The 19,959-nt window shown below is 42.8% G+C and overlaps 1 protein-coding gene across 1 annotated transcript in view; it reads right to left on the reverse strand.

Moving 5' to 3' along the window:
- The window catches only part of RAB31 (RAB31, member RAS oncogene family), a 119,463-nt gene that overhangs the window by 49,593 nt on the left and 49,911 nt on the right, over positions 1–19,959 (reverse strand). Inside the window, exon 2 of the mRNA XM_045527230.1 lies at positions 10,433–10,512. Coding sequence (XP_045383186.1) covers positions 10,433–10,512 — 80 coding nt within the window. The remainder of the gene's footprint in view (positions 1–10,432; positions 10,513–19,959) is intronic.

The raw sequence follows: 19,959 nt of genomic DNA on the forward strand, positions 1-19,959 counted from the left end.
CTGAAAAAGAAAGTCAGCATCCCCACATTACTGCATGATTTCTTAGCAAACAATCATGAGTCAAACAAGTTAATGTTGTCCTCAGCCAACTCAAAAAGCTCTTGTCCTAGGGAACCACTAAGGGACAAAACAAAATATTCTGCATTTTCTTAGTTCAACCAGGAGTTTAGAAACAAAACAAAGAATGCATTTAGAAGACTCTGTTTTCCAAACCAGTTAGCTTCAATTGTTCTAGGATAATACTTCCCAGACCTCAGCAAAGAATATAAGCTTGGATTTTAAAAACTTACTACAACAATTAAGAGTGAAAAAGGCAGCTGGTATTTTGGCATGTTAAGGTTTCTGGCCTTGCAATGGCACAAAAGGAAAATTGCCTTGCATATTTACCTACACTGGTATGAACCCAGCACTAGTAGCAACTAATATAATACTGTTTCTAAGTCCCAACCTGACTGCATAAATGCAAGGATAAAGATTGATTGTTTAACAAATATTTATGTTTTCTCCATAAGAAAATAAGATTTTAAAGTCTTTGTAGATCATGAAACATTTGCTATTTTCTTTTTTGCATATTTACTCTTAATAATTTACTCTGTGCTCACGAAAGGTATAAAAATACAAGGAATGTTTAATAGTCTTGATTTTTCTTCTGTGAGATAAAGTTTTCCATCCATTAAAAAACAGCAAGCATCCCCAATAGTGGGACAATCTGATATGAGAAGCCACCTGAAGTGAAGGAATAAAAAGTAGATATATCATATATGTAGCATTCTGGCCAAAAATATTTAATCTGAATTTAAGGGAAAAATCAGGCAAATGTAGAATGTTGCACATTTTATGAGACAAGCTGGCCTTAATGCTTCATAGAAGTCAATGTCATGAAAAGCAAACAAAAGGCAGGAAGATTTCTCTAGAATCTAGATTGAGAGGAAAGAGATAAAACAGCCAAATGCAATACATGAGCCTTGGCTGGATCCTAGATTAGGGGGAAAACAGCTTTAAGAGAGATTTTAAGGATAATTGCAGAAATTTAAATTTGGACTATATGTAAGATATTACTGAATCAAATTAATTTTCTAGGTATGATAATGGTATCCTCATTATGTATTTATTCTTAGGAGATGCACACTGGAGTTTTTAGGGATTAGGGGTCAGGATGTCTTTCCTTTACTTGCATATGGTCTCGCCCGGCCCGCCCCACAGCACTCATCACAGTACTGGTCCCTCAACCTCTAATTCTCCCAAGAATAAGAGGCCGATTACAGAGGTCCCAAGGAGAAAAGTGTATGTCCCTGCAATTCCCACACTACCCCCACAACAAACCAAAAGGCTAATAGAGTGTTCTGTCAACCTACAACTGCCCTAAATGGAAATCCTAAGTATTTTTCTAAATGATGTGATCCAGTATTATCAAAACCACATCTAGGGCCGGGCGCAGTGGCTCACACCTGTAATTCTAGCACTCTGGGAGGCCGAGGCGGGAGGATCACTTGAGGTCAGGAGTTCGAGACCAGCCTGAGCAAGAGTGAGACCCCTGTCTCTCCTAAAAATAGAAAGAAATTAGCTGGACAACTAAAGATATATATGGAAAAAATTAGCCGGGCATGGTGGTGCATGCCTGTAGTCCCAGCTACTCGGGAGGCTGAGGCAGGAGGATCGCTTGAGCCCAGGAGTTTGAGGTTGCTGTGAGTTAGGCTGACGCCATGGCACTCTAGCCTGGGCAACAGAGCAAGACTCTGTCTCAAAAAAAAAAAAACAAACAAAAACCAAAAAAACACATCTATTCCTTTGTTTCTTTAAAAGTGCTTAAAATATACATCCTAGACTACTGATTAGAGCAAATATATCCCAAAAATGTTAATACCTTTATTACTTTTCCCATTATAAAAGCAATATATACTTCACAAAAAAGAAATTCAAAAAATGAAAATGAAGGAAATAAAAATCAACCATGTCTCACCACCTAGCCCAGTCTCTGCTAGTAAGTTGATATATGCCCTCCCAATTATTTTTATGCCACTTTTTTTATGGGTTCATTCATTCAGTTCTTTTTCCCTTTTATTTTTAGTTGATACACAATAATTGTACATATTTATGGGATACAGAGTAATATTTCCATACATGTTTGCAATTGAGTAATGATCAAATCAGAGCAATTAGCAAATTTATAACCTCAGACACTTATATCATCTCTTTGTATTTGGAACATTCAAAATGCTCTCTTCTAGCTACTTGAAAATATACAATACATAATAAATGGCTAACTATAGTCACCATAGTGTGCTATAGAACACTAGAGCTTATTTCTCCTATCTAGTTATAATTTTGTATCAGTTAACAATCCTCTCCCTATCCTTCTTTCTCCTACCTTTCCAGACTCTAGTAACTAGTATTCTACTCTCTACTCTGTGAGATCAACATTTTTAGCTTCCATGTAAGAGTAAAAACATGCAGTATTGATCTTGCTGCGCTGAGCTTATTTCACTTAACATAATGTCCTCCAGGCTTGTCCATGTTGCCACAAATGACAAGATGTCTTTCTTTTTGTGGCTGAATAGTATTCCAGTGTTTATTCTTTATCCACTGGTGGACACTTGGGTTGATTCCATGTCTTGGCTATTGTGAATAGAGCTGAAATAAACACAGGGATGCCAGTATTACTGTGATATACTGATTTCTTTTCCTTTAGATAAATATCCAGTAATGAAACTGCTGGATTGTATGGTTGCTCTAATTTTCAGGTTTTTTTAGAAACCTCCATGCTATTTTCCATAATGGCTGTACTAATTTACACAGTGCTTAATTTACCAACAGTGTATGAGAGTTCCCTTTTCTCCACATCCTTGACAGTGTTTTTTTTTATGTCTTCTTGATGATAGCCATTCTAACTGGGGTGAGATATATCCTTGTGGTTTTGATTTGCATTTCCCTGATGATTAGTGACAGTGAGCACTTTCTATATGCTTCTTGGCCATTTTTATGTCTTCTTTTGAGAAGTGTCTAGTCAGATCCTTTGCTCATTTTTTAATCAGATTATTTATTTTTTTGCTATTGAGTTTGAGTTCCTTGTATATTCTGGATATTAGTCCCTTGTATTTCAAAGTTCAGTTTAAAAGTCATGAATAGTAAAGTAGCCTTTTCAAGAAATGTCAAATAATTGAATATTTTATAATCCAAAGATAACTGGTCATTTCCAAACATCCTGGTACCTTCGATATATATCATGTCATAAGTTTTAATACTTTGACTTATAGTTGTTCTGTAGTATGAAACATCAAAAGCTGATCTTGGAGAACTAAAGGCAGAGTTATTTCTTGTATGAATCCTCTGATGTTCTACAGTTTTGACCTTTGGGTAACAGTCTCAGCATGCACACTACATTGGTGTGGTTCCAACAAAAATGTCTGTTTTGATGTCTAGTGGGTTATGAAACCTGGATAAAGCCTATGCCACATACATTACAGTTGTATGATTTCTCTTCAGTACGGACTCTCTGGTGTCAATTAATGCTTGAACTCATGATGAAGGGTTTGCTATACTCATTGTGTTTGTAAGGATTCTCTCAAGGATGAATTCTCTGTAATTGTGCAGGAAGTGAATTGTGACTGAAGACTTTCCCACGCTCGTTATAATTTTAAGATTTCTCTCTGGTAAGAACTTTCCAATGAAGTGCAAGGTTTGATTTTTTGACTAATGACCTTGCCACATAAATCACATTTATATCGTTTCTCTCTAGAATGGATTATCTGATGTATAGTGCAATGTGAGCCATGATTAAAGACTTTGCCACACTCATTATATTTCCAAGGTTTTTCCTTGACATGCCTTCTGTTCTTGTATAATGAAGAATAAATGAAAACAGTCTCATATTTATTAGAAATATGGGTTTTGAGCCTAGAAGTAATTCTCTGGGGTGGTGAAACTAAGGAACCATCATTGATAGATTTCTTAAAGTGATTACATTCATAAATTTTCCCTTCAGCTTGAAATAGCTGCAGTTCAGGCAGCTATGATACAAAGCTTAATTGAAGCTGATTTTTAATAGGCATGTGACGTGCATCCTTTCCTGTTACCTCTCATGTGGGTCCTTCTACCAGTAAGATTTTCTTTTCTGGTCATAGGCACTCTTGTAACGTCTTTCATCATCTCTCCACTGACACTCAAAGTCCTAGCTATTCTTCATACCCTGAAGCAAAAGTCTTCAATGTCATTGCTTTCGTGTCTTTCCAATGACACTGTGTGGAATACTTATCATGTGTTACTTTTCCCTTTTGGGAGTAATTCCTTGATCACACATTTAGGAAAGATACCTTTCACAGAGAAGGAAGCAGAGAGTTAGTTCCCAGAAACCAAATGACAGAGTTGTCCCTCACGATGAGGGCTTTGCATTTATTTCTGTTTCAGCTGCCGCATCACTGTGATCACGTCTCTGATACATTCCCACCCTTTTGATGTTTTTGCTATTTTCATTTGGCTCTCCACCGCCTAGGGCTCTTTCCCCTATGGCAACGTGAAGATAACATTCAGGTCAGGAGACAGTTTCCTGCCAGGAAGACCAGGTTCCTGTACTTCTCCAACATCACATCCCTGTAGAAAGTGCTCTGAGCAGGGTCCAGGCATGCCCACTGTCCTGAAAGGCTGCTATGGCCACATCCCTAAAAGTCGAGCATCCCTGAGTAAGAGCCATTCCTGACTCCTCTTTCCTCTTCCTCCTCTTCCAGGCTTCTTCCTCAAGCAACAGGCGTCTTTAAGTCAATCGCGCTGCAGGGTGACTTCTCCATGAGATCTGCTTCCAGGTCTGCAGAAAACTATTCTTATACAACTTTTACCCCCCAGACTGATCATACTTTACATAAATTTTGTTTTTCCTCCACTTTACATATCATGGACATTTTTCATTTCTATGAATACAGATCAATATCATTATCTAAATGACTGAATATTATACACCATGTTATGGACATATTCACTACCCCATTGATGGGCGTTTTAGTTACCTATTTTTCACTATCATGACAAGCATTCAGTGAATATCCTTGTACTCACATTTTTATGTTCTTGTACAACTATTTCCCTAGACTCAATTTTTTAAAAATAGATATGCTCCACCTTGGCTGTATCTGCCAAACTTAGGTTGTACCGACATGCCCACGGCAGCATATAAGATGGCCTCTTCCCCAACCATTATTAATTTCTCAAATCTTTTCCAACATGATAGGTAGAAAATAATATCTCATACTGTTTTTATTATGCTTGCTAGAAGCTTAAACATCATTTTAAGGTTTATTAGTCACTTGTATTTTTCTTTTGTAAATCTCTAGCTCATGCCGTTCGCCCACTTGTCAATTGGGGTGTTCATTCTTTTCTTTTTCATTTTTTGAGTATTTTATACTAAACTATTATAATAATACATTTTAAATAACAGTTTTGCAATCTAACATTTGCTCTTTAACTTTGTTCATGGATTTTTTTGCATAAAAACACTTGGAAATTTTATGTAAACAACTATATCAATATTTTGTTTTTGTGTGTTTTACTTTGATGCTAGCCAGATTTTCATTCATTCTTCAATATATTCTAGGCACTTGGATAAATAACATCAATTCTGCCTTTAAAAAGTTCGCCTTAAGCTTACAAAACAAAGTTCATGCCTTTAAAATCTTGGAATCATAGAGCTGCAAAAAATAGCGAATATTCAGTCCAACCCCTTCATTGCACAGATAAAAGGGGGAAAAACTCCTGAGTCCTAAAAGACTGCCTTGCCTGTTCCTGATCAAAGGGGAGTCTAGAGGCACAGTCAGAAATGGAGTCCAGAGGTCCTCACTGCCCATCGGAATTAAATGAGCACACAAAGCCTCTTGACTCCCTCACCTGTGCAGTGGGGCCAGTACCTACTCTGCATCGTGAAGAGGGTGGCTGTAAGGCCAACGAAATGGGTACCTGTGAAATCCCCCTTGATACGCAGTGAGCTGTGAGGAACAGCTTTGGTAACAGCGGTGACGCACACAGACACACACCCTCCTGTGTCCCTGATTTCTTGCCACTAGGGGAAAGACTATCAATATTTCAAATGAGGACTATGACAATCATTGCTTTTTTGGCTGATTGGGGTTTGTTTGGTTTTTTTTACAGTCTTTTTGCTAGGCTTCCATTGTAAGAACCTTGGCCCATCTTTTCCTCTATACAGATTACCTTCTGGAGTGCTGGAGGGGGCACACTGGCAGTGCCGAACTGACTTTTTTACTTGTGGAAACCAAAATCTGGCAGAGAAGCAACACGATTTCCTTGCAAAAGTTGAAACAGAGAGACACACACACAAACACACACACACATTCAAGATGTCAACGCAATCTGCTTGAATAGCAGAGCTAAGATTTTTCAGTGTGAGTCACAGAGGCCACAAGAATTAACTCTTTTAATGCTGAAAGAACAGCACAGCACTTTATAGCTGACGGCCTTTTCCCAACGGTAGTATGATTCCAGCGGGAAGAACAAGGGTGGCCTCTGAGAGTGGACTCACTTGGTATGAGTCATAAGTTTGCTGCTCAGGGCTGTTGTGCACCTGACAAGTCACCTAAATGGCTCTGACCCTGGGGAGGCCACTGGGATTACTGTGAAAAGGCATTTGGGCCAGCCAGCGTCATGAACTGGAATGTCCATTTCGGCCAGGGGCATGAACTAGAATCTCCACGGGACCAGACAGGACTTACAAATGCACGAGGCAGGCTAGGTGTGAAAGTAACACTGATGAAATAATAGTAATGACAACTAGTAGCAATGACGGGAAGTGGAGGGAGCCCACCCACGGGGAGCAGCCGTGGCTCAGTCCAGCAGGCTACCGCCACGTGGGCACGTGCACCCGGGGCTCCAAATCCACGGAGTTTTTCAAGGAAAGCCAGAAACGCAAGTTTATTATATAAAACTCTCCTGATTCTTCAATATTGGTTTAAAATCTTTAAAGCACTGTGAAGGCTAAACAAAATAAATCTACAAGCCACATTCTCAGCCCACTGAAGATACCAGCTTTAGGAAAAGCACTCAAGCTTTTTTTTAAACTATTCCATTTATGCCATCTTCCAAGAAATCTGTACATGTCACTTAGAAACTGTCTCTTCTAGCTTTATTCTTCTGAAACTGGGGTTTGAAAACATTTTCTCAAAGTTCCAGAGGAGAAATTTTGAGTAATTTTAAAACTGGGAAATTAAACTGTATCAGGAAAAGACAATTCTTAAGGACCGTGGAGCTGAGCTTGTCCACTCCAGAGGAGAAGCCAGACAGGAAGTAGAGAGCAGAGCCCACAGCCCCGGAACACGGTCACTGAAAATTGTTTCTGAAGAAACTTTAAGGGATGAGAAAATGCTTACATGTGAAGTTTAGAGGAAAAGAACAGAATTCAAAATCATACATACAAATTTTTTAAAAATAATACCTAAAGCTGGACAACATTTCTGAAAAACAACTTGGCAATATCCATCAGGAGCCTTAAATATGTTCTTATTCTGCGACTAAATTATTCCATTACTAACAATTAAACCTAGAGAAATAATCAGAGATACACACAAGTATCTACGCCCAAGGATGTACATCATAACATTATTTATAAGTAAAAAAGTTTTAAACAACCTAAACACCTTAAACAGAAAATGCAGCCATTAAAAATCGTTGTTTTTAAAGACTATTTACTGGCATAAAATTTACAATATGATGCTGAATAAAACACACACACACACGTACACACAGCTGTAAACACACATATACAAGAAAGAGACTGAAGAAAATATACCAAATGTTTATTATAACAGTTACTCTGAAAGAGAGAATAGAGGTAATTTTTATACTTGTCTTCATGGTTTTCTTCATTTTCAATGGTTTATGATGAATATATAATACTTTTATAATCAGAAAAAATATTATTTTCATGTTTTTGAATATTGTGTGACATTATGAGAAAACGTTTGAAGTATATTAAGTAGACAACACGAGGTAAAAAACTGTATATACACTACGATTCCTATTTTTATAAATTCTGTGTTGGGGGATTTTTTTTGGAGTCCACATGAACTTTTATAATCGGAAAAATTCGAGTTTAATCTTGACTCAGTCAAGGAAATGCACAGACAGCCATGAAAAAGAGTAAGGAAGAGCTACACAGACTGGGAGTGCACACTGTAGCATGTTAGGTATAGTGTGATAGCTTCCATTTTTATAAATTATCTATTTGCATAACTGCATATCCATAGAAAATGCTTACAAGAAATATGCTAAACATGCACTTTGGACTCTAAATATTGGTTAGAGAAATTGGAGAATATGGGATAGGTGAGCTAGTAAAATTCTCTAACTTCACTTTTTATTTTATATATTTCTACATGGTCTGAATTTTTTCATAATGAGTAGTATAATTTTTAAAACTAAGACATTATTTTTTAATGACTTGATTTTCTTTTTCAGACCAGTTTTAGGATTACAGAAAAATTAGCAGACGGTACAGAGAGTTTCCATATACAGTTGACCCTTGAACAACACGGGTTTGCACTGCGTGAGTCCACTTAGACATGGATTTTCTTCCACCTCTGCCACCTTGAGACAGCAAGACCAACCCCTCCTTTCCCTCCTCTTCCTCAGCCTACTGAGTGTGAAGACTATGAGGGTGAAGACCTTTATGATGATCCTCTAAGTAACATTTTCTTTCCTCTAGCTTTATTGTAAGAATACAGCATATAATACATGTAACATACAAAATATGTGCTGATCGATTGTTTATGTTATGAGTAAGGCTTCTAGTCAACAGCAGGATATTAGTAGTTAAGTTTTGGGGCAATCAAAAGTTACACATGGTTTTTCAAATGTGCAGGGGTTGGTCCCCCTAACCCCAACATTGTTCAAGGGTCACTTATAATATGTAATTTTTTCAAAACCCAAAACATCAAAATGTATTTACCAGACAAAGTAAATGTCTAGTGCTAAATGTGTCTTAGATTTTGGATTTTTTTCAGATTTTGGAATATTTGCATTATACTTACCTAGTTGAGCATCCCAAATCTGAAATTCCAAGATCCAAAATGCTCCAATTAGCATTTCCTTTCAGCACAACCTTTGAAAGTCATGTCAGCACTCAAAAAGTTTCAGATTTTGGAGCATTTCAGATTTCGGATTTTTGGATTAGGGATGCCCAACTTGCACAGCAAGCAGCCTTGGAAGAGAGAGAGAGTCTCCCTCTGAAGCTAAGAACAGACATACTGCTCACTGCCCAGTATAAAAAATTTGGGTTCCCTCAGCTCAGGGCTCCACTCCTATAATGAAACCCACTGCATGTGAGGTGCCATCTGACTCTTCATGTCACCGTATGGGAAATCTGGACTCAGGGAACCGATACAAAATACTAATCCTCTGGCTACTGCCACTGCCTCAGTCTTGACCCAGGAGTCTCACATCTTCTGCCGGCATCCATGAAACTGAGGCAAGCTATCAAGTTATGACTGTTAACTTGTTAAAAAGTTGCAGGCTACAAACAGGGTAAAATCTCAGACCCTTTATTATAATTCTTGAAACATTTTTTTGTGATCATTTTTCTTTAAGCCATTTCTTAACTACAACATGTGGTAGATTTTTTTCTGCCTACACAGCTCCAACCACTGGCCTATCAAACAAGTACTCCTGAGAGTCTACTTATTCCCCACCATGAATTTTCTCCACTTCTGATACAGACCATCTCCCCCATCTTCAACAATCCCAGAGATTTCCCAAAATATACAGATACATTGTTTCCCTTCTGAGGAAAACAAACCATGCTCTAGCTTAGAGCATAGTATCTTCAGGGTGAAAAACAAGCGAGGCTAAGTTCTAAGAGTGTAAAAGCAAGCACCTGCAAAACAGCACAGCAAAAGCACATCTGGCCAAAGAGTCCAGAGGAAAGAGGAGGTGGATAGGAAGAGGCTTGTGCATTCCCAGGTCGGGAGCTTGGAGTTGAAGAATCCACCTCCACCCCTGCCCATGCATAAGAGTGGGAATGCTGACATTAGATTGATACAGAAAAGGAAAATCAATCTGCTCCACGGACTGTCCAGACTGCTCTGATGTACGGGCGGACAGCGTTTCCAGGGTTTACCAGCAGGCAACTTAAAGCAAGAGCATCAGAGATTCGCCCTGTATATCATCTTCTGTCTGAAAATAAAGCCAACGTGATTTGCAGAATAATGCTATCCAAGGTCAAGGAAATGGCCTTAGGCAGCGGCATGAGGAAAGTTGGCTGAGACCTAAGCCTGGACATATACTCGAAGGTCCCTGAATTTCTGTCCAAGTCGACAGTTGGGATTGATTCTCACTGGCTGGGATGAGAACTGTGGCCCTGCCTGAGGCTCAGGCACAAAGTGACCTCTTTGCGTACCCTGAAAGGAAGCAGCGTGAAGAAGAACAACACACAGGAACTTACCCAATGGTAGGGCTGATGTTGTGGTCAAAGTGATCCTGGACAAATCGACACACAATGCTTGATTTCCCAACCCCGGTGTCCTAGAAAAGAATGAGATACAACCATGAAGATCACGAGTGCCAGCTCTTACCTGACAGAGACATAAAACCAGACAACAGCAGTAGGAATTTCTGGTTGATGGGACTTGGGAGGAAGTGGAAGGATATTTCTTCTATTTCTTACCAATATTTTCCATAATGAAATTGCATTACTTTCTTAGAAAAGAAGTATGGTAAAAAAGTTTTAGAAACATGTCCCACATATATACAATAATTAACCTTGAATGAGCATATTCACAAAACATGTATTTCCAAAAATTCAGAAACTTTGGGAGGGATCTAGAGAAGTATGTTAACACACCACTCTGTTTAGGTAGAAAGAATTAATGTGATTAACCTTAACAGTCCAAATACACATGATTTATTTGTCTAGGTGTCACCCTGTAAGACCTACGAATTCTAATTTCCACATTTCTAACATTTTTTCCTTAGAATCTGATGGTTGGATAATAACCTCCAAATTTTGCTTAATTTTATAGAGATCATGTCCCAGATCTTTTCTTTCTCTGTTAAATAATTGTTTAAAGCTGATTAGTGTAAGGATCCAGTTACACTTTGGAAACTGAACACATGCGTTTATATCCACTCCCTTCCAAAATCCCTGTAAAATGGCTTAAGATATAAAAGACACAAATTTACAAGGTCAAAGAGATAAGAGAAAAGACAACACCAGAGAAGGGATATCAGTAAAATTCAGGAGGACGAATGGTCCCTGAGAAGGAAGACGCTCAAACCAAAGTGCTGGCAGGGCAGGGAGCCAAGGAGAAGTCAATTCATGCCGCAGAATCCCGAAAGATATCAAGAACTGGAGGACGAGTCCAAAAACTGCATCAGTTGAAAGGCTGCACAAAAACATACCCTGGGAGCCACATAACCAGGGGACAGCCTCCCCAGTCCTAGGAGGAGATGGGAGCTTTAAACCCCAGGAAACCTGCATCAGACAGGGGCTGGGCTTGGGGACATGAGGCATAGCTATAGGAGGGGCCAGGTGCTGGTCACCCTGCACAGGCAGAAGGTATGAGGGTTCCCTTCCAGGCAAAGAAAAAAAGCCCTACGGTTCCTAATATTTGGGGTCTCCCAACTAAAGGCCACATGTACACCAGTCAACAAGCCCCAGTACAAACAGAGCTTTCAATTTGCATCTTAATCTTTTAAAAATAAACAGCTAAGAAATACCTAGAAATTAAAAATATGATATGGAAATTAAAATTTCTAGGAGTTAGAAGATAAAGGCAAGAAATTGCCCATAAGGTAGAGCTAATCCACTGCCCTCAGTTGCTCACAGCTGCTCTTCTGCAAGGCAAGAAGATGCAGTGGTCTAAGACTTTGTCAACACAGAGACGTCATTATCACTATATTCTTAATTGAAAGAATCATGGAGACATTTTTAGATCTACAAACAAAAAGGAAACAAGACACATTCATTTCGAGAAGGAAAAAATACTGATCCGGTTCTGTTAAAGGTGTAACTTTAAAAGCCAAAAGATCAAGGACAAAATGTTGAAATTCAGAGGCACCTGTTTTTCTTCAGATACCGAAATATAAATGAGATTTGAAATTCCAGCCAGCAGTCTGAATCATTTTCACCCCTTTTCGATCCTGTCCCCCAAACAGAGGACAATTTCAGCAAACCTGGAGCAACAGGGGAAATAGCCTGTAATGCTCCCTGGAAAATCCTCTTCCAGAAGTGTCACCTCCCAGGGAGAGCGGGCTGATCCTGAGCCCTCACAAAACACAGCGCCAAGGCTGCTGTTTATCTGCAGTGTGCAAATCGATGCTCAGAGTTCAAAGAGGTGACGGCAGAATTAAAACATCAGCTCATGAGATCACAATCAATGCCGCTGCTATTTCTGAGCTGCACCTTCAGTACGGATTCTGGCTCATGTTCCCCCGCAGTCCCCCAAACCGCAGCTCAGTTCATCTCAGTTGTTTTTAGGGCCCCCTGTGGAGGAGCAGATCCTGGCCACACTTTAGCCCACACAACCCCCGAGAAACTGGGGGACCGTGACATCCTCCCCTGCCCTCGAAGGTTAGGAAGCTGCCCTCTGCAGGAGGCAGCACTCCTTCATGAGGCCAGCGGTTTCCCACAAACTGCAGGGTGGGGACCTCTCCCAACACTGACCATGCTCATTTCTATTTTTCTCCATCGCAACTTAGGAATTCTCTTTCTCAGGGCTTTTCCATTCATTCGTTTACTCACTCATTCATTCTTCTCTGGCCCCACAAGCCCTCACCAAGGCCTCCCTTCCCCGAGCAAACAGGTTAGACCCACTGATGGGGAGATGACGTGCCACCCTCCCTGGCCTCCGGGAGTTCCAGCACAGTGCCAGGCGCCCGGCAGGGGGAATGTCAGGACACAGGGGCGGGGCGGGGCAGGGGGAGTGTCAGGACAGAGGAGCAGGGTGGGGCGGGGTGGGGCGGGGCAGGGGGAGTGTCAGGACACAGGGGTGGGGCGGGGGGGAAATGTCAGGACACAGGGGCGGGGCGGGTGTCAGGACACAGGGGCGGGGTGGGGTAGGGCAGGCGGAGTGTCAGGACACAGGGGCGGGGCGGGCGGGGCAGGGGGAGTGTCAGGACACAGGGGCGGGGTGGGGTAGGGCAGGCGGAGTGTCAGGACACAGGGGCGGGGCGGGCGGGGCAGGGGGAGTGTCAGGACACAGGGGCGGGGCGGGGCAGGGCGGGGCGGGGGGAATGTCAGGACACAGGGTGGGGCGGGGGGAGTGTCAGGACACAGGGGCGGGGCGGGGCAGGGCAGGGTAGTGTCAGGACACAGGGGCGGGGCGGGGCAGGGCAGGGGAGTGTCAGGACACAGGGGCGGGGCGGGGCAGGGCAGGGGTAGTGTCAGGACACAGGGGCGGGGCGGGGCAGGGCAGGAGAGTGTCGGGGCGGGGCAGGGGAGTGTCAGGACACAGGGGCGGGGCGGGGCAGGGCAGGAGAGTTTCAGGGCGGGGCAGGGGGAGTGTCAGGACACAGGGGCGGGGCGGGGCAGGGCAGGGGAGTGTCGGGGCGGGGCAGGGGGAGTGTCAGGACACAGGGGTGGGGTGGGGCGGGGCAGGGGGAGTGTCAGGACACAGGGGCGGGGCAGGGCAGGACTGCTCTCTGTAGCTAACCCAGGCACCCCGAGCTCAGGAGGCAACTTCTCACCGCCCAAGCTTTGTTCTTTTTTTGCCTTCCTTGGTATCCTTTCGGCTCGTACCCAGCCTCACTCTAGTCGGAGCCATGAAACTGCTTCTCGGAAATGCCTCTAGTTCCTCCCAGCCCCGGCCCCTTCCTCCTCTAGGCTACGAGGCTGTCAGGGCACAGGGCTCTGACTAGATGGTGCACCTGCCGGGCTGGAACAAAGCTTGGCTTTGGAGTCCAGCTGTTTACTCCACCCAAGGGCTCTGCTCACAACAACAGACCCCAAGTGCCCAGAGCAACCCTACCAATCCTGCAAGGCCAACCCTCAAAATGCTCTTGAAGGTGAAAAATTAAAAAGCCATCTGACAACGATTCGACTCTACTCGTCATCTACAAAGGGCTCCGGCTTCAACGCCAGCTTGTCCGGACAGGTGGAACTGCAAGCCAGCCCCAGCCTGACTGCCCCACGGATGGACTGTGCAGACAAATGCACCCAGTGTTTCTTTTTAAAAAAAAACAATTCAACTCAACATTTCTCTCTCTTGTGCATTTGATAGGAGAGAAATAACACGCCACAGGATAGGCAAAGTTTTAGTCTGTCTCAGAAAAGGAAACATTCTTACAAAGAGCAGCACTGAATGCTTTCTGGCCAGGCCTTTGCGACAGCTCTGGGACCTCCCGGGCGCTGCCGTCCCCCGGCCGGCCGCCAGGGGCAGCCGCGCCCGCGTTTGCCGAGCGCAGCCCCGCTCAGCGCCGCGACCGCCGGGACCTCGCTGGGACTGCGGCCCCCGTGACTGTCACTCGTGAAGACAGAGGTGGAAGCAGGGAAGAGAATAAAGCCTCGTGGGTGAAGAAAGAATCTATTAACAGACGGAACATGAGTAGAGGGTCACAGCTGCCGGGCTTCGTTACGGGCCGCCCCCGTGGAGACCCCCGTTCCCTGATTCTGGGAACACCGCAGGCCGTCTCGTCCCATCCCCTGGTTTTGCAAGAGGAAACTGTGTAATTTCCTCAAGGTCACACAGCTAGTTGGTAGAAGCAAAACCAAAATTTTTGAGTCCTAGTCAAAAGCTCTCAAGGATCTCACCAGGTTAAATCAACCTCCCTGCTAGCTGTAAATTTCTTTTTTTTTTTTTAAGTCCAATTTCTAGGACTCACAAGGAGTACTTTTATCACTGCCTCCTAGTTTCCCCTTGCATAGCTCAAATCACTCAGGAGCCTCATGTGTTCTGAGGACGCAGCAGCTGCTGCTTTGGCAGTAATGAAAGGAGCCGCACTGCTGACTGGCATGGTGGGGGCAGGTGAGAATAAAACACATTCCGATGCCACAAACCAGGAATAAAGTTCAGTAAGATCCTCCCTGTGGGCTTATCGCAGTTTCATGCGGCTCATTTACACAGCAGGCAGCAGATCTGTGCTGTGCTGAGACGTCAGCCTGGCTCTGTCTACCCCCTGGGAAATGAGTCCCTCATAGGACATTCCTCCCATAGCACAATCCTCTGAGAACCGCTCACTGGAAGATGACAGCCTCTGCTGTTTCCATTGTCACACTTGTTAATCACAGGTTAATCTATAATTATGCAATCAGAAACCACAGACTTTCAGCCGCTGCCACATAAAACCCTGGCACCACCGATCTGTGAACACTGAGCGCTGACATCCGATTAATTCCTAGACTGTTGCAACGGCCTTCAGGTTTCCTGTGCCCCAAGACAGAGGATGGTAATCCTGGGCAAATACATCACCACCACCTAATGCTGCTCTCACGGCAGACATCACCACTCAGCTCAGGACACATTATCCCACTGAACCTGAAAAAGGCCTCAATATCGTTTCAACCCAGCCCTACGGGGACGCGTTATGACTCGAGGTGGGCACAAGAAGAAACAGCTGTCCTCTCCGGCCTCTCTGCTCTTCACGACTGATGTCCACCACCCTCCCCCCGGCTCTTCCCACTCCCAACTCCCTAAGCACTGCTCTGCAGACCTTTTAGAAACCGTTACAGCTGGTGAAGTGCTTTAGGAAACTAATAAGGAATACACATTGTTGATAACACTATAAATCAGCATGACTCTCATGGAAAGGAAATCAAACTATAACAAGACCCACAGACTCAGGAATTCCATGCCTAAGAATGTAGTTAAATGAAGGAAAAAAATGAGCACAAAAAAGTTTATTGTAGTATAACTTACAAAAATGAGAAATGGTCTAAATAAAGTAACTATAAGTTAAATAAATTATAGCACATACAGTAGTCTTTTAAATTTTGATTTTATTCCTATCAAAATGTTACAGAGAGAGAACATGATTTGCCCACAAGGTACACTCTGGAAATGAGCCTGAGTACACGTCCCGTTTGGAACCACCTGATTCATTCCAGCATCTCCCTCTGGTCTCAGGATCAGAGATAACCTTATATGGTGAGGATTTTTCCACTTACTTGTTTTGTTCTGTCATTACTTAGTTAAGTGTTGAGACTTTAAGTCTTACATACTTCTAAAAAGCCTTAAGTATCTTAAACATTGATAAGGAGCTTAACTGAAATTTAGGAGGCCTGCCCGGTGCCGCCAGACCTCGTGGGTAGACAGAAATGAAATAAGGAGAGAAAAGGCAGAACTGTGGACAGTTAATGGCTTCGATTCTTCTGCCCCCACAAGGTGAGGGAGGCGAAGAGCACTGCAGAAATCCAAGTAAGAGGGGTCAAGATCCCGTCAAAGCACCATGGACACGTGCAAACACACACACACCCCACCCACCTCACCCCACCCCCACCTGGCATGCACATGGCCTTGTGCCCGACCACTGCAGGCAAAGGGAGTGTGCAGTAACTGGAGGCAGTGCCAGCATGCCCGCCAGTCCCACTCTGGGAGAAGATGGAGCTTGCAGAGGAATGTGTTCCCGGAGAAAGGCAGGGCTCGGTCCCTGACCCTGGGCCCCAGCAACCAGGCCAGGGATACTCAAGGGTACTGCCTGCCCTTTCTACAGCCCCAAAATCTGGGTCTCCTCAGAATGGAAAACAAACAGGCTCAGGAAATTCAATCCAGGAAGCACTGCTTGTCTGGCCTTACAAATTTCAAAGAAGCCCCACAGAAATGCAGCACAAATTCCGTATTAACCCACAAAACACTTTTCTGAAGCTTTGACTAAGGGGAGAGAATATACTCCTGTTCCACCCTACCCCTTGGCCCCCTGCACTGAGTTTGTTACAAAGCAACCAACAGAAAACCCCAATCACACATACCCCGCAAGAGTCTAAGCTCCCTAAACTGAAGTATGCTATCAGTTGGCCGGACTGAGGACTCCAGGTCAAAAACACTGCACATCACTCCTAAAACTACCAGTGAGCTCCCTGAAGACCTCCAATTCATCCATCACTTTGACTTTGCATCTAGGCCTCCCTTTCCATCAAACAGAACTGAAGCAGTTTGCACCGGACACGGTTCATGGGCTTATCAGAATTACAGACTTACTGGGCCTGTTTGCCTCTGAGCCCTAAACAACACCTTGGTGGTATAAACCAATCCCAATACATCCCTAGCACTTTTACCAGAGAGATGCTTTAGCAGTGAATAGGGTCTGATATTTCTAAATCACAGTAACTACCACCCAAAAAACGTGTCATAAAAGCGGAAAACATTATTAAACTCAGATCCATAACATGCTGGTTTTATTGCCACACACTCTACTAGATAGATGCCCTGTGGGGCACGGTGAGAGCAGATCTCACTCAAATCTCCGTCTTCTCCCTCTGTTCCAGGGAAAACAAGCTAGCTGCTTATTTGTAGAATGGAACCTCAGTCAAGCCCAAAGGGGGAGGCAGACGGCGGGGGGGGGGATATGCCTGAAGATTCTATTAAACATGCCCTTTTGCTGACCACAAAAAAAAGGGGGGAGGAATTGAGCTAACAATGTAAGAAAACCCAACTCCATGCATTTTACTGTAGTTATAAAACCAACCCACAGAATTATTAATAAAATATCAACAAATGTCAATAAAAAGCTCTAAGCATTCCCAGGAACAATGCTGCCATTCTTTCATCTATGGTTGGTTTGAAACGCATATAACAAATGTTTCAGAATCCATTTACAAAGAGGAACTAACAACATATATGATAAAAATGGAACTTAGCTCTCTCACACTCAAAAAGGTAAGTTTTCTTTATCTACCTCATGAGGGAAAATATTCCTTACAGAACTCATTTTAGACATATACCTAGCATAAGTGAACTTAAGTATTTAGATTAATGTCCCATGGATATTAATGAGCAGTACCTGGAAATATCCACAATTCTCCACATGAAAGAATCTATAAAGCCCAGAGAATAAGGTGCCATGTTTGAGGTCAAAAACTGGCCATGAGAGATGTAAAAAATCCTACTAGAGAATATGGAAAAATAGCCAGGTGTGGTGATGTGCACCTGTAATTCCAGCTACTTGGAAGGCTTAGGTAGGAGAAGCACTTGAGGACTTGAGCCCAGGAGCTCAAGGCAGCACTTCGCTATGACTACACGTATGAATAGCCACTATACTCCAGCCTGGACAACATAGCAAGACCCTCTCTCAAAAAAAAAGAAGAAAGAAAAAAAGAGATTATGAAGAAATAAGCAGAAATGAAGCACATGAAAGCCACAAGAAAGAGATGATGGGATGGTACAAAGGGGAACACACACACATACACACACACACACACACACACACACACACACACACACACGGTCACACACTCATCTCACTCGGTCCCCACAACAGCCATTTTTAAAGGGGAGGAGAGACACATCGTCCACAATTCCCGCGTAAGGAACATAAGGATTTGCCCATGCTCCTGTAACTACTAAAGGCAGAGCCAAGACTCAGGCCTCGCATTCCCCACATCCCTTGCTCTCCGGAAGGCATGCACGCAGGAACTCCTGCACTGAGTCACTGTCTATGCTGTCAGCAGTACGCAGGGATAGGGATAAAAAGATTAAGTCCTGATTCCTGCAGTGAAGACACTTACAGATGAGACTTAAACTTTACAAAGCAATCTAAGGCAAGAGGTTAGGGTGATGGTGACTGAAATGATTGTCAGGCAATCCCCAATACATCGACTAGATTGCTCATGGCTGTGCTCCAAATGGGCATTTGCTGGCTAAATCATCTGAACTGCAAATATGCATTTTTCCATTGAATTAATGCAATAAACAAAGAAGGATTCTTTCCCAAGGTTGCCACTGAACTACAGCAGTCTATATTGTAACCCCACATCCACTTATGAGAAACATTGTTTCCACTGGGAAACTTACTCTATTTTCAAACAGAATTTCAACCCCCTGTGACCCCACCCCGACTCCAGGCCTCCAGACCTCCAGAACAAGCGAAACACTGCAGGACTGTAAAACCTTTGGGGAACAAATGGCCTAATGGATTTGCACTCCAGTAATACTGCCAATAGTATAAATCTTTCAAAGGAGCAGGGATGAGCAAAATAATCATACTGACAATGAGAAGAGCTGGCATTTACCGACCACATAAAAAGTTCCAGGCACCAAGCTAAGCACTTTATATGGAAGAGGACCAGCTATTATCTCTTCAAATATGACTTGTGCTCCATTAAATCTCTCTTCTCCTTATGGAACTCTAATCATGCCTATGTTAAACTTTTCACCTTATACACATCTTGTATTCTTTTCTTTATTTTCCATCTCTGTGAGTGTCTCTGAGCTTGGAGATTTTCTTTTGATCTACCTCCCAGTTCTTTCTACACATGTATCAAATATGATGATAAACCTATTGATTTTCTAATATAAGTTATTACATTTTTCAGTTGTAAATTTTTTATCTTATTCATTTTACTATTTTCAATTCTTTGCCAAATTTTTAAATCTTGATTTTTATTTCCTTGAACTTATTAAACATTCATATTTTGATATCCATGCCTGATAATTCCATTATTTCAATGTTTTGTGGGTCTGTTTCTATTGTCTGTTGAAAGGTTTCCATTCAAGCTGCTTGGTCTCCTCATCTCTCTAGGTGTGTCTGATTAGACCGCAGCATTATCTTCTCAAAGGAAGAAATCAGGGCAACTTGCCCAAGAGCATGTGTCGAGGCTGGGACACTTCCCGGATCTTCTCAGACGCTGAGATGAATGTTTAAAAAAAAAAAGATGGTCTTGGTTCTGGGACATAATCCACCGTGAAGAAATCATCCCTCATAAGAAAATATTTATAATATAAAAAAATACTGTCCCTTTCTGCTATTGTTAAATTTATTTTCCTCTCGTTATTCCAGAGCTGGCAGATCTGGCAATGGCCAAGTTCGGCAATCTTTCCA

The sequence above is a fragment of the Lemur catta genome, chromosome 16 (assembly GCF_020740605.2).
Source record: "Lemur catta isolate mLemCat1 chromosome 16, mLemCat1.pri, whole genome shotgun sequence".
Lineage (NCBI taxonomy): Eukaryota > Metazoa > Chordata > Mammalia > Primates > Lemuridae > Lemur > Lemur catta.